Source organism: Culex quinquefasciatus, chromosome 2 (genome assembly GCF_015732765.1).
Source record: "Culex quinquefasciatus strain JHB chromosome 2, VPISU_Cqui_1.0_pri_paternal, whole genome shotgun sequence".
NCBI lineage: Eukaryota > Metazoa > Arthropoda > Insecta > Diptera > Culicidae > Culex > Culex quinquefasciatus.
In genome coordinates, this window is record NC_051862.1 from 204,428,443 (window position 1) to 204,441,592 (window position 13,150).

The 13,150-nt window shown below is 36.6% G+C and overlaps 1 protein-coding gene across 1 annotated transcript; it reads left to right on the forward strand.

Annotated features, from left to right (window-relative positions):
• Positions 1-250: 250 nt before the first annotated feature.
• LOC6034382 (transmembrane protein 184C) lies at positions 251-9,570 on the forward strand. The gene is made up of 4 exons (XM_038257387.1): positions 251-901; positions 7,361-7,675; positions 7,738-7,944; positions 8,008-9,570. Exons 1-4 carry the CDS (start codon positions 639-641, stop codon positions 9,017-9,019), a joined length of 1,797 nt encoding a protein of 598 aa, XP_038113315.1. The 5' UTR covers positions 251-638; the 3' UTR covers positions 9,020-9,570.
• The last annotated feature ends 3,580 nt before the right edge of the window (positions 9,571-13,150 follow it).

The window sequence follows — 13,150 nt, forward strand, 5'->3', positions numbered from 1 at the left end:
TCTTCAAAATTTTTCTAAGTCCAAAAGTTACACCTTTTTCAGTTCGGACCCCTGAACTGGCAAAGATGTAACTTTTACACTTTTTGCAGTTCGCACTTTACACTTTTTTCAGTTCGAGGGTTGAAACTAGTCGGTGGTGTAAAATCGAACTGCAAAAAGTGTAATGCCGATTCTCCGTGAAGTATGTAATCGTACCTGAACTGAATTTCGTGTAATCGAACTCGATTTCGTGTAATGCCTATCCTCCGTGAAGAGAAAAATCAAAACATTTACGATTTTGGGGGTGCAGCGCAGTGTTGTGTTGTGGCGCAGCCAAAAAGTGCAGTGTTTTATTGTTACGTCGCAAACAAAACGTTGCGAAGAAAACGAAAACAATATTCACTTTCACGCCGTGACGATTCGTGACAACCGTTTCTTGTAAACATTCCGACTTGCTTCACAAAGAAGACAACAAACAAGCAAATAATCGAGTTATTCAAGTGAAAGTTGATAGTGAGAAAAATTTGCCAAACGAAACAAAACGAAAACAAAACAGGCAATCTGCAAACAAAAATGAGGCCAAAGACGATGGCCGTCGGCGAGCAGTGAAAAAATCATAAAAAATTGTGCAAAAAAGTATTCAGAATCCAACCAGCAGAATGTGCACTTCCTGGCTGCAAAGCTGCTGCCTCCAGTGGCGCTCCTGGATCCGGCCACTGCTCATTCTAGTTTACCTTCTCTTCGTCGTGATTGTCGTTCCGCTGCTCATCGTCAACTCCGTCAAGGATGGCTTCTCCCGCAAGGACCAGCTCATCCTGATTGGGGGATTGTTTGTGCTGTCGGCGATTCCGATCTCGATCTGGCAAATTACCCAACACGTCGTGCACTTTACCAGGCCAATCCTGCAGAAACACATCATCAGGTAAGGGAGCGGGAGGGGGTGGCAACTAATCGGCTTAGAAGTGCCTTCGATTTCCTTGTTTTGTCATTCGGGTTGTATGGAATTTGTGGAAAAAAAACATCCATTGCTGTGACGAGGGTGAAGTGGAGCAGATATGACGCTTGTTCAATTTATATTTCATTTGTTTTGATTGAGTTAACAGTTAACTATTCTCAGGGGTTCCCTCTGCTCAATGCCAAGGAAAGCATTGATAAGGTTTCGCTTTGTTTATTAATCGTCATTATGAACATCTACATTCGAACACATAGCATTCTATCGGGTTTGACGAGAGCAAAGAGTAAAAACTTTCAAGTCTAGGATTTGAATAGATGTATTCTCATAGTAAAAAAAAGCCTTATGCGCTTTTAAAATTTCTTCGATTTTTATGTTTTGGAGTTTTTCGTTTGTATATGAATCATTTGAAATCCATTTCACACATTCCAAATTGTATACCTACTGTCAGGGGTGACTTTGAATCTGGGGTTGAGAGTGGGTCAATTGCAAAAATTTGACGCTCTACTTCAATCAATCAATTCATAAAATCTGTAAAACAATCTGTAACACATTTTCTGCATAAAAAAATGCCGCCTTTTGGAAAAAAATCTAAATTTTATACATGAATTTTTTGACCTCATTTTTTATGTAAATTGAAACAATCAAAAACACAAAAGAGCACATTGTTCACTCCAACCCAAAAAAAAAAAAAAAAAACAAACAAACAAAAATGTTCAAGTGCGCCCTTTTATTTTTCGTTAGTTCTTCATAGTTGAGGAACTGTTTGTGTTATAAAGTGAACTTTTCATGCATTCTTAGCACTAATTAAAGTAAATAAAGTTTGGTTTACTTTTCACCAAGGATTTCTGAAAAAACTCTGTCGAAATATAATATTTAATACGGACCCGCGTTACACGTTTGAAGATTTTTTTATGTTTAACAGACCTTATCTACACTATTCAATCACAAAACTTCACCAGTTAGCAAAATTTCCACTGAATTCTTCATTTTTTATAAGTGCATCTCCAGCGCGGGTAGCAAACATCGAAGCAAATCAAATTTGCATCATGCACGGAAAAAACATTATTTTTTATTTTAAAAAGTGTAAAAAAATATTTAAAAAAAAGGAACAAATAAAAATAAAAAAGTTATTTTTTTTTCTAAAAAAAAAAAATAAAAAATGAAAAAAAAATTTAAAAAAAAAACCATTAAAAAAGTTAAAAAATAAGAAAAAATTAAAAAAAAATAAAATTTAAAAAACCTGTAAAATATTAAAAAATGAAAAAAAAGTTTTTTTTTTTAAGGCCGGAAAATGGAAAAAAATGGAATGGAAATTGAAAAAAAATTTAAAAAATGTAAAAAAATGAAAAAATATGAAAAAAAAAGAAAAAAATTAAAAAAGAATTTGAAAAAATTTGAAAAAAATTGATAAAATTGAAAAAATTAAAAAGTTTATAAAAACATTCAAAAAAAAAAAAAAAGAAAATGACCTCGACTTTGGTCAGAGTCAAGGGACATAAACTTTAAAAAATATTTGCAACGGCAAAAAAAATTAATAAAAAATTAAAAAAAAAAAAAATGAAAAAAGAATTAAAATAATAAATAAAAAAGAAAAAAAAAGAAATAAAAAAAATATACAATTTTTGAACTGTTGAATTTTAGAATTTTTGTTTGAAAAAAGTTTAAAAAAAAATTAAAACTATAGAGAATTTGCAGCAAAACTAAATGACGCGTGTCGCCACCTATGAACAAATAGCGTAAACCTATGATTTTTAGAAAAAATGTGTTTTTTCCTTCCTAACCAACATTTTTATAAAACTTATGCCGGATTCGGATGAGAAAAATTATTTCCAACAATTTGGTGTATAACTTTCCAATATTTGTTTGATTTTTCTATGAGAAAACTGTAGATTTAGAAAAAGATAGTAATTTGGACTATTTGGCAAGAAAGTCTGTCAAAAATCAATACAAATTGTTGAATATTCGTTAACACATCTGTTATCAACTATATAACTGTTTATTTCATTGGTATATACGGGGAAACTCATTTTTTCGTGTTCCAAAACATGTTTTTTAAAGAAAAAGGTCACACATTTTTGCGCGCCCAAAAGTTGATGTTCATTATTCTAAAGCAAAAATTTTTTCTCGTCTTTTGCAACCAGTTTCATTAAGATTGATGCAGGGAATCATGAGAAATAAGCGATTTTGTTCTTCAATCCAGCAGAAAGGAATACGATTTTTGGCAAGTAACCTCATTTTGGCGCCACCTACATTTGAAATACAGTCACGCTGCAAAACCTCAATTAAATGAAAAAAAGTATTTTTTTTTGTAAAAAAAATGAAACTAAAATGAAAAAAAAATTAAAAAGTTGGAAAAATTGGAAAAAATTGAAAAAAAATAATTAAAAAAAATGAAAAAAATTTAAAAAGAATTAGAATTAAAAAAAAAATTGAAAAAAATTGATAAAATTGAAAAAAATAAAAAGTTTATAAAAACATTAAAAAAAAAGTTTAAAAAAATAAAAAAAATGAGAATAATATAAAAAAAATTAAAAATATTTTTTTGAAATTTTTAGTTTTTGTATTTTTGAATTTTAAATTTTGAAATATTTGAAATTTAGAATTTTTGAACAACTAAATTTTTGAATTTTCAAATTTTTGAATTTTTGAATTTTTGAGATATTGAATTTTTAAATTTTTAGATTTTTAAATTTTTGAATTTTTAAATTTTGGAGTTTTTGAATTTTTGAATTTTGGAATTTTGGAATTTTGGAATTTTGGAATTTTTGAATTTTTAAACTTTTGAATTTTGGAATTTCTGAATTTTTAGATTATTGAATTTCTGAATTTTGGAGTTTTTAAATTTTTGAATTCTTGAAGTTTTGAATTTTGAAATTTAGAATTTTTGATTATCTAAATTTTTGAATTTTTGAATATTTGAATTTTGGAATTTTGGAATTTTGAAATTTTTAAATTTTTAAATTTTTGAATTTTTGAATTTTTGAATATTTGAATTTTAAAAATATTTAAATTTTTGAATTTTTGAATCTTTGAATTTTTGAACTTTGGAATTTTAAAATGTTTGAATTTTGGAATTTTTAGATTTTTGAACTTTCGATTTTTGAATTTCTGAATTTTGAAATTTTGGAATTTTTGAATGTTTAAATTTTGGAATTCTTGAATTTTGGGTTTTTTTTTAAATTTTGAATTTTTCAATCGTACACAAGAGCAGACATACAAAAATCTCCGAAACATTCAAAACTTTGCCTCCGGCTTCCCGGTACTTTTCGGGTATCAGAAAATGAGTACCCGACAGGTACCAACACATATTTTTCTTCTACAGATGAACTTGAGATCAAATTTGATACCTGTTTTGCTACGCGCGGCAAACTCGAGAGCAAATTTGGCGCTCTTTTAAAATATTAGTCTTGGTTTAAATATTTTAAAAATATTGTTTTCGAAAAAATCGGAAACAATCACGAATGTTTCATATTTTAACATTGTAAATCGGACCATAAGTTGCTGAGATATCGACGTTAGAAAATGGTGGGTTGTTTGGGTGAGACAACGGTTTCTGAGCTGAAAGCAGTTCGGGCAATATTCAACATCATCGTGACTTGGGAACGTTATCGTCCAGTGCACCGTGACGTGACGCAATGTTCGAACTGCATGCAGTTTGGACATGGTGGAAGGAACTGTTTCATTAATAGTCGTTGTGCAACCTGCGGAGGTGAGCACAAAACTCAAGCTTGCGAAACAATCAACGAGAACATCGAAGCCAAATGCTTCAATTGCGGCGGCGACCATTCTACTAAGAATCGAAGCTGCCCAAAACGGGCTGAGTTTGTAAAAATTCGGCAGCAAGCGACGACGAGGCACCAACCAAATCGTCGCAAAACACCACCAACTTTTACGGACGTGGATTTTCCTGCTTTGGCGTCACCTGGAGCGGGATCTGTTCGAGTGGTTCCAAATCTGCAGCCATTGCCGTTGAATTAGCGGCAAAAAGTTGCAGTGAATACAACGCCTCCAGGCTTCAGTCAGCAACTGACCTGTTTTCACCACAAGAACTTATGAACATTTTCATCGAGATGACAACAACACTGCGTGGGTGCAAAACTCGCCAGGAACAAGTGAGAAGGCTCGGAGGATTTATCTTAAAATACAGTTCGTAGTTTACTCGTTCTAATGATTTTGAATAATTCAAAGAATTTTTATTTTAGTTTTAAGTTAGGATTAGTTGTTAATTCAATGCAAAAATGTAAAACAATTTGAAGTTAATAAATGAATAAAAACAGTTAATAATAAAACGAAAAATACAATAAAGATGAAGAGCATATAGCCATACCACTAGAATGCATATTAAATTTAAAAAAAAATTAAAAATATTTCAATCTAATCCAACAAAATTTCTAAACTAATTTTTAGATGCAAAACCAAATTAGGAATCCAAAGTGATTTTTACACATTTTTCAATAAAAAGACTAAAACTTTGAACATTGCTAGAATATTTCGTTTTACTACTTATATCTACTCCTAGAAAGTTGTTCTCGATTTGCTTGCTCAAAGTGCACGCTGGTGCTGCTGCTGATAGGATTACGTTATCATCTCGGCTTCCTAAACAATCGTTCCACAGCAATTCACAAACCCATAAACATTACACAAAAACCTTATCTAAGAATCCATAAAACCCCACCCGACTATGTTTTGCGTTTGCTCCGGAACGCGATCAAGCTCCGATTGCTTTTGCTGAGTTTCCTCTTTCTCTTCAATACCGCGTGTCGTCTCACACGATCGCCGGGTATTAATAATGAATTGTTTGCACTGATTGGCGCCACCCTGGGTCAGGTCTATTTTAAACCCACTTGCCTGCCTGTCCGATAACGAAGCGTTACTGCTTTTGGAACGCACTGATTTATGATGAATCATCCTACCACTTGACCTTAAGAGGCAGTATTTGTAAATATTGCTCGGTTTGTTCTAGAGGTCGTATCGAGGTGCTCCGATTTGGATGAAACTTTCAGCGTTTGTTTGTCTATACATGAGATGAACTCATGCCAAATATGAGCCCTCTACGACAAAGGGAAGTGGGGTAAAACGGGCTTTGAAGTTTGAGGTCCAAAAAACCAGAAAAATCTTAAAGTTGCTCGCATTTCCGTAAAACTTCATCAATTCCAACTCTCTTAGATGAATTCGAAAGGTCTTTTGAAGCCCTTTAAAATGTAACATAGACATCCAGGATTGGTTCGACTTTTTCTCTTAGCTTTTGCAAATTACTGTCAAAAATGGATTTTTTTAAAACCTTAATATCTTTTTGCAGCAGCCTCCAACACCCATACTCCCAAAGGTCAAAAGATAGGTAACTACATGGACTATAAGCCTACGGTGTTAACTTTTTGGCCAATCGCAGTTTTTCTCATAGCTTTTCGATTTTTCTAGAACAAACATTTTACAACGTTAGTTTTTGCCCTGTAGGCCGCCATAACGGCACTTTTTGGTCTCAATTTTGTCATATTCGGAATCCTCGGACAATTTCACGTAAGTTAGAAGTATTGGAGTTGTAAATTTGATTGGAAAAAATGCCGGAATCCTCGGACAATTTCACGTAAGTAAGAAGTATTGGAGTTGTAAATTTGATTGGAAAAAATGCCATTTAGAATGAATTAAAATATTTTTTAACGATTTGTTGGATTAGGGGTAAAATAGGTTTTCGCCTACTTGATACAGCATTTGACGTATTGATCATAGGGTAAATAAGATCTATTTCTTTTTTCAAAAATGTTTGGGTGTTGGAGGCTGCTGCAAAAAGATATTAAGGTTTTAAAAAAATCCATTTTTGACAGTAATTTGCAAAAGCTAAGAGAAAAAGTCGAAGGGCTTCAAAAGACCTTTCGAATTCATCTAAGAGAGTTGGAATTGATGAAGTTTTACGGAAATGCGAGCAATTTTAAGATTTTTCTGGTTTTTTGGACCTCAAACTTCAAAGCCCGTTTTACCCCACTTCCCTTTGTCGTAGAGGGCTCATATTTGGCATGAGTTCATCTCATGTATAGACAAACAAACGCTGAAAGTTTCATCCAAATCGGAGCACCTCGATACGACCTGTTACACATTGGTGAAAAATTCGCTCTTAACTATACGGTGTTGGGGCCCTTTTTGGACCGCAAACTTTTAAAAATCTACAATGGGAGCGTTCTTTTATTACGTAACGCGAAAAATCGGACTTTTAGACCCCCTCCCCCCCCCCCCTCGTAACAAAATTTCCATACAAATTTTAAAAATTTTGTATGGAGCGTAACACGGCCTTCGACCCCCTCCCCCTACTGCGTTACGTAATAAAAGAATGCTCCCAATTATGCCGTTGGTCGCTGACCTATGCTGGCCAAGCTGGAACCGATTACCGGTAAGGTTAATGATACTGAATACACGCTTCTCCTTTTTTCACAGAATCCTCTGGATGGTTCCGATCTACGCGCTGAACGCGTGGCTTTCGCTGCTCTTTCCACGGCACGCCATCTACATGGACAGTATCCGCGAGTGCTACGAGGCGTACGTGATTTACAACTTTATGAAGTACCTGCTCAACTATCTCAACCTGGAGATGGACCTGGAGCGGACACTTGAGTACAAGCCACCAGTGCGACACTTCTTTCCGCTTTGTTTCGTGGAACCGTGGCCGCCCGGCCGAGAGTTCGTCCATAACTGCAAGCATGGGATCTTGCAGTACACTGTGGTTAGACCGATTACCACCTTCGTCGCATAGTGAGTCTTATTTTGGAATAGTTGTTTTGGATTGATTGCAAGTTTAACCTTTCCCGCAACAGCATCTGCGAGGTGAAGGACGTCTACGGCGAGGGCCGGTTCGAGACGGATGTGGCCTTCCCGTACGTGGTGTTCATCAACAACTGTTCGCAGTTCGTTGCGATGTACTGCCTGGTTCTGTTCTACCGAGCCAACAAGGACGAGCTGAAGCCGATGAGACCCATTCCGAAGTTTCTCTGCATCAAGGCGGTCATTTTCTTCTCGTTTTTGTGAGTATCTTGAGTTGACTGGTTTCAGGTTGACACTAATTAACTTGCTGTTTAAACTTTCAGCCAAGGCGTCGTGATCAATCTGCTGGTGTATTACGGCGTCATCAAGGACATTTTCGGATCGGAGGGCAACGACGACATCCAGCAGTTGTCGTCCAAGTTGCAAAACTTCCTGATCTGCATCGAGATGTTCGTGGCGGCGTTGGCTCACCACTACAGCTTCTCGTACAAGCCGTACGAGCTGAACATTCCCGTCGGTGGCTTCGGAAGTAGTGGCATCGGTGCCAGCATCAACGGCCAGGGCCACGGATCGTGGTACAGTGCGCTGTTGAACATGCTGGACATCTCGGACGTGCATCAGGACGTGAGTGACCATTTGGGCGTGGTTGGCAGTTCGTTGAGTCGGAGATTCCGGGGTCGGACGACGTATCAGATGGCGCGAGGTGGCAGCAGCAGCTGCGAAAGCGTTGGTGGCTCCGAACGGCAGTACCTGGTCAATCCGACGACCAGCGGAGGAAGCTCGTCGAATCTCACCTCGGGTGCGCAGTGCTACCAAAGCGGACTCAGTAGTTCCGGTGCTCAACTCTACGCGAACGCCCCCAAATCCACCCAGCAAAACTCGTACGGCACGCTGGACGCCGGCATCAGCATAGTCAAACCCAAGCAGGGCCGCCAGCAGCAGGTGGACACACCCAACGAGGGCGCCCCAAAAGTCTCGAACATTTTCAACCAGTTTCAAAACTCAAAAAATCTCAACCTCGTCCTCACCAAATGTCCCAGCTTCGACAATCTGACCAAGAGTGAGACGACAACGACGACGGCCACCACGCAGTCGAGCAGCAGCAGCTCGAACCAGCGGGCACTGGCCACGACCGGCAGTGACGAAGGCTCGACAACGGCTACCGGATCGGGCACGGGAACCACGACCAACGCGACTTCCCTTTCGGACCCGAATCTGCGCAAGTCGGAGAGCAACAGCAGCGACTGGCTGAGCACTCCGGATGAGGATTTGGGCATCGACGTGAAGGGAATCAGCAACGATAACATCAACTATCATCCGGATCGAAGGGCGTAAGTTAGCAAAAGAGATTTGTAGCAACAGTCTGAAGAACAAAACAAAAAAAAAAAACTACGGAAGTGTATTTATAGTCAATGTTTATCGCGATCTATTAGTTAAGGCTGCCTTATTTATCAAATATTTACTCTGCTGAGGAGAAATAAACATTATTTGTTTGATGTGATCATTTTTTCCACCAACCCCAGAATCATCCGAAGCGCTTCTTTCTGTCCCGAAATTAAATTGTCTCGCGCAATAAAAAAAAACCTGTGCTGAAGCGAATATAACTCTGATTGAGTGCAAGGAAATTATACTAGCCAGAAGAAGAAGACAGGCGTAGTTTTAAGCTCATGTATCGAAAAAGTGATTTTATTTAACATATATTTTAGAAGAAAATAAAAGAAAGTAAAAACAATGAATATCTCAAGACTACAGAACAATAGAACTGCTTTGGACTCCCTGCCCCTAGTTACCCGCGGAACTCGTTGTAAAAAATAATATCAAATTATATTAAAAAGCTACAGAATTGTAAGATGCTATTCGAATTATACCAAACTGAGTAAACGGAACACCAAAGGCTTAAAAATAACTAATAAATATCACGTCCACAAACTTAAACAAAGCGTATGAGTTGTGTATCTCAGCGGATTTTCAATGGGGTTTTATGTCTCATGCTGCATTCGACTGGAAATAAGTTTTACATACTTTCAGGGGAAAATTTGGATTGACCAAAAATCTTTTTGTCCTGGAAAATCTGTCAGATCACATAACCTTGTTCCAGTAGATTCGCAATTCCCAATTTTCAGTGTAAGAACGGGCCTTGACCGATCTTATGCACCAGGTTCCCGACGAACACGCACTGCCCTTACATCTACATCTCACCCTTGCTCTGAGTCAGTACGAGCAACACGCTAGAACACGCTTTGAGTGTTCTTACCAGGCATGCACACCTTCTTTTCCGGTTACGCATTTTAACTCGGCGGGGGGTGGTAGTTACGTAGGGTTTGATGTAAGTATAAGCGCATAACCATTTATAGTGTGCCTATCAACTTTTATTAAAGCAAAAACTGATTAATTTTTAATTTGAATTCAAAAACTAGTTGTTATTTTACTGTGTATTGTTTTCTCCTGAAATATTTCCTAGTGTTGAGTCGTGTTTATGTGTTTCTATTTCTTTTGTCGCGGTGTTTTGTTCCAATGTTTTGGACCTAAGCATGTTATTTAAAAGTTTAACAAAAGTACAATAGTAATATTTGTGTTAATTCTTTGATCATTCCAAAAATTGAGTAAGGGCTCGAACCTCATTTGTTTGAAGAAAAGGGTGAAGATTGAAAACAATGGACAGTGAAGAATCAATATTAAAAAAAAGATAGTAATTTATGAAGCAGATAAAAAATTAACAATATCTGGAGCAACATTTGAAAGGGGCGGTACGACATTGCTCTTACGGCCTTTCGTCCCATTTAAACGCGTGTAATGAAAGGCCGTAAGAGCAATGTCGTACCGCCCCTTTCAAATGTTGCTCCAGATATCTAATAAATAGAGGCAACAAACAAGCTTAGATTGTATTAAGAGGCGGTATTTGTAAATATTGCTCAGTTTGTTCTAGAGGTCGTATCGAGGTGCTCCGATTTGGATGAAACTTTCAGCGTTTGTTTGTCTATGCATGAGATGAACTCATGCTTAATATGAGCCCTCTACGACAAAGGGAAGTGGGGTAAAACGGGCTTTGAAGTTTGAGGTAAAAAAAACATAAAAAATCTTAAAATTGCTCGCATTTCCGTAAAACTTCATCAATTCCAACTCTCTTAGATGCATTCGAAAGGTCTTTTGAAGCACTTCAAAATGTGCCATAGACATCCAGGATTGGTTTGACTTTTTCCTTTAGCTTTTGCAAATTACTGTCAAAAATGGTTTTTTTTAAACCTTAATATCTTTTTCCAACAGCCTCCAACACCCATACTCCTATGGGTCAAAAGATAGGCAATTTCATGGAATATAAGCCTATGGTATTAACTTTTTGGCCAATCGCAGTTTTTCTCATAGTTTTTCGATTTTTCTACAACAAACAATTTACAACGTTAGTTTTTACCCTGCTGGCCTCCATAGCGGCACTTTTTTGTCTCACTTTGTTATATTCGGAATCCTCAGACAATTTCACATAAGTTAGAAGTATTGGAATTGTAATTTTGATTTAAAAAATAATTAAATGAAACATTTTTGAAAAAAGAAATAGATTTTATTTACCCTATGATCAATACGTCAAATGCTGTATCAAGTAGGCGAAAACCTGTTTTACCCCTAATCCAACAAATTGTTAAAAAATATTTTAATTCATTCTAAATGGCAATTTTTCCAATCAAATTTACAACTCCAATACTTCTAATTTACATGAAATTGTCCGAGGATTCCGAATATGACAAAATTGAGACCAAAAAGTGCCGCTATGGAGGCCTACAGGGCAAAAACTAACGTTGTAAAATGTTTGTTGTAGAAAAATCGAAAAACCATGAGAAAAACTGCGATTGGCCAAAAAGTTAATACCGTAGGCTCATAGTCCATGAAATTGCCTATCTTTTGACCTATGGGAGTATGGGTGTTGGAGGCTGTTGGAAAAAGATATTAAGGTTTTAAAAAAATCAATTTTTGACAGTAATTTGCAAAAGCTAAGAGAAAAGTCAAACCAATTCTGGATGTCTATGGCACATTTTGAAGTGCTTCAAAAGACCTTTCGAATGCATCTAAGAGAGTTGGAATTGATAAAGTTTTACGGAAATGCGAGCAATTTTAATTATTTTTTATGTTTTTTCGACCTCAAACTTCAAAGCCCGTTTACCCCACTTCCTTTTGTCGTAGAGGGCTCATATTTGACATGAGTTCATCTCATGTATAGATAAACAAACGCTGAAAGTTTCATCCAAATCGGAGCACCTCGATACGACCTGTTACACATTGGTGAAAAACTCGCTCTTAAGTGCAATTTATAGGGCAGTTGAAAAATTATTCAAACAGATAAATAAAGATAAACAAAATTGACATCGCTGCCAAATTAAGGGAAAACAGACAGTTTGTTACAGCAGCATCAATTAGTAAATAGAGTGGAAAAGCGTTGAGAAATAAGAGAATCTTGAAAGTAAAATCGAAAACAAATGGACGATAATAAACAGAAGGTGTGTTAGTGAATCAGTAAAACAAAATAAACAGAATATAGATGGTAGATAAAAACGGAAAGAAGAGAAACCCCGTTCTGCGATGCTCAGGTACATCCACCAAGGGAATGATGGAAAGAGAGGAATTACAAATCCGTATAAATAATTTCAAGATTTTGCAGATGTAAATCGAAAACGCGATCCAAAATTAAAGTGGACGAATAAGGCTTTTAACTGCTTATTTAATTGTCGGTGTACAGGACGCCGCACTGTTTAACCATTTTCTAACGTACATTCAATTTTGCACCTTCCTGACATCCACAGCAGTTGACTCAACATACTGCGAATAGAAACAATACCGCCTACAATCACAAATTACTTCCCTGTCCCACATTGTCGCGCCCCTTTCTTTTAGCTGTCTCGATTCTGACCCGCGGTGGTCAAAGGTTTACGAGCCGTTTCCACAGGCCACCATCATGATGACGAAACCAAGCCAACGTGGAGGTAAGGAAATAGGACACTTGCAAGGAACCAGAGCTATACTGTCTTGATCAAGAATGATCTAACAGGACTACGGACGTAGTCAGTGACGAGGTATCATCAGCATCATTCGCCCTTGGCCTGCAACTTTTTTTTTATCAAAACGATTTATTAACAAAATACATGAACATTAACAGCCAAACATTTCATTAGGGCACAAAACCAAAAACCGCGATTCGAGAAAATCGCTTGCAAAAAGTGGACAACTTGTTTCAATTCCTATTTAAAAAAGAAGCTTGACTGATGGTATTTTTACTGATGATACGATAAAACAACACGCTGTCACCGGATTGTTGTTTTGAATGATGTTTACGGGCCCTTTTGTTTAGTTAGAAATAATGAGGAATTTAGTAGAAATTTTGATTATTGGTGAAGTTTTGTGATTGAATAGTGTAGATAAGGTATGTGAAACATAAAAATTCTTCAAAAGTGTACTGAACAGCAGCCGCGGGACCGTATT

What these genes read in the sequence shown, in the direction of transcription:
- LOC6034382 (XM_038257387.1), top strand. Translation starts at nt 639, where the DNA reads ATGTGCACTTCCTGGCTGCAAAGCTGCTGCCTCCAGTGGCGCTCCTGG. An exon ending in CTGCAGAAACACATCATCAG is followed by an intron (nt 902 to 7,360) that starts GTAAGGGAGCGG and finishes CTTTTTTCACAG; the next exon opens with AATCCTCTGGATGGTTCCGA. An exon ending in ATTACCACCTTCGTCGCATA is followed by an intron (nt 7,676 to 7,737) that starts GTGAGTCTTATT and finishes TTCCCGCAACAG; the next exon opens with CATCTGCGAGGTGAAGGACG.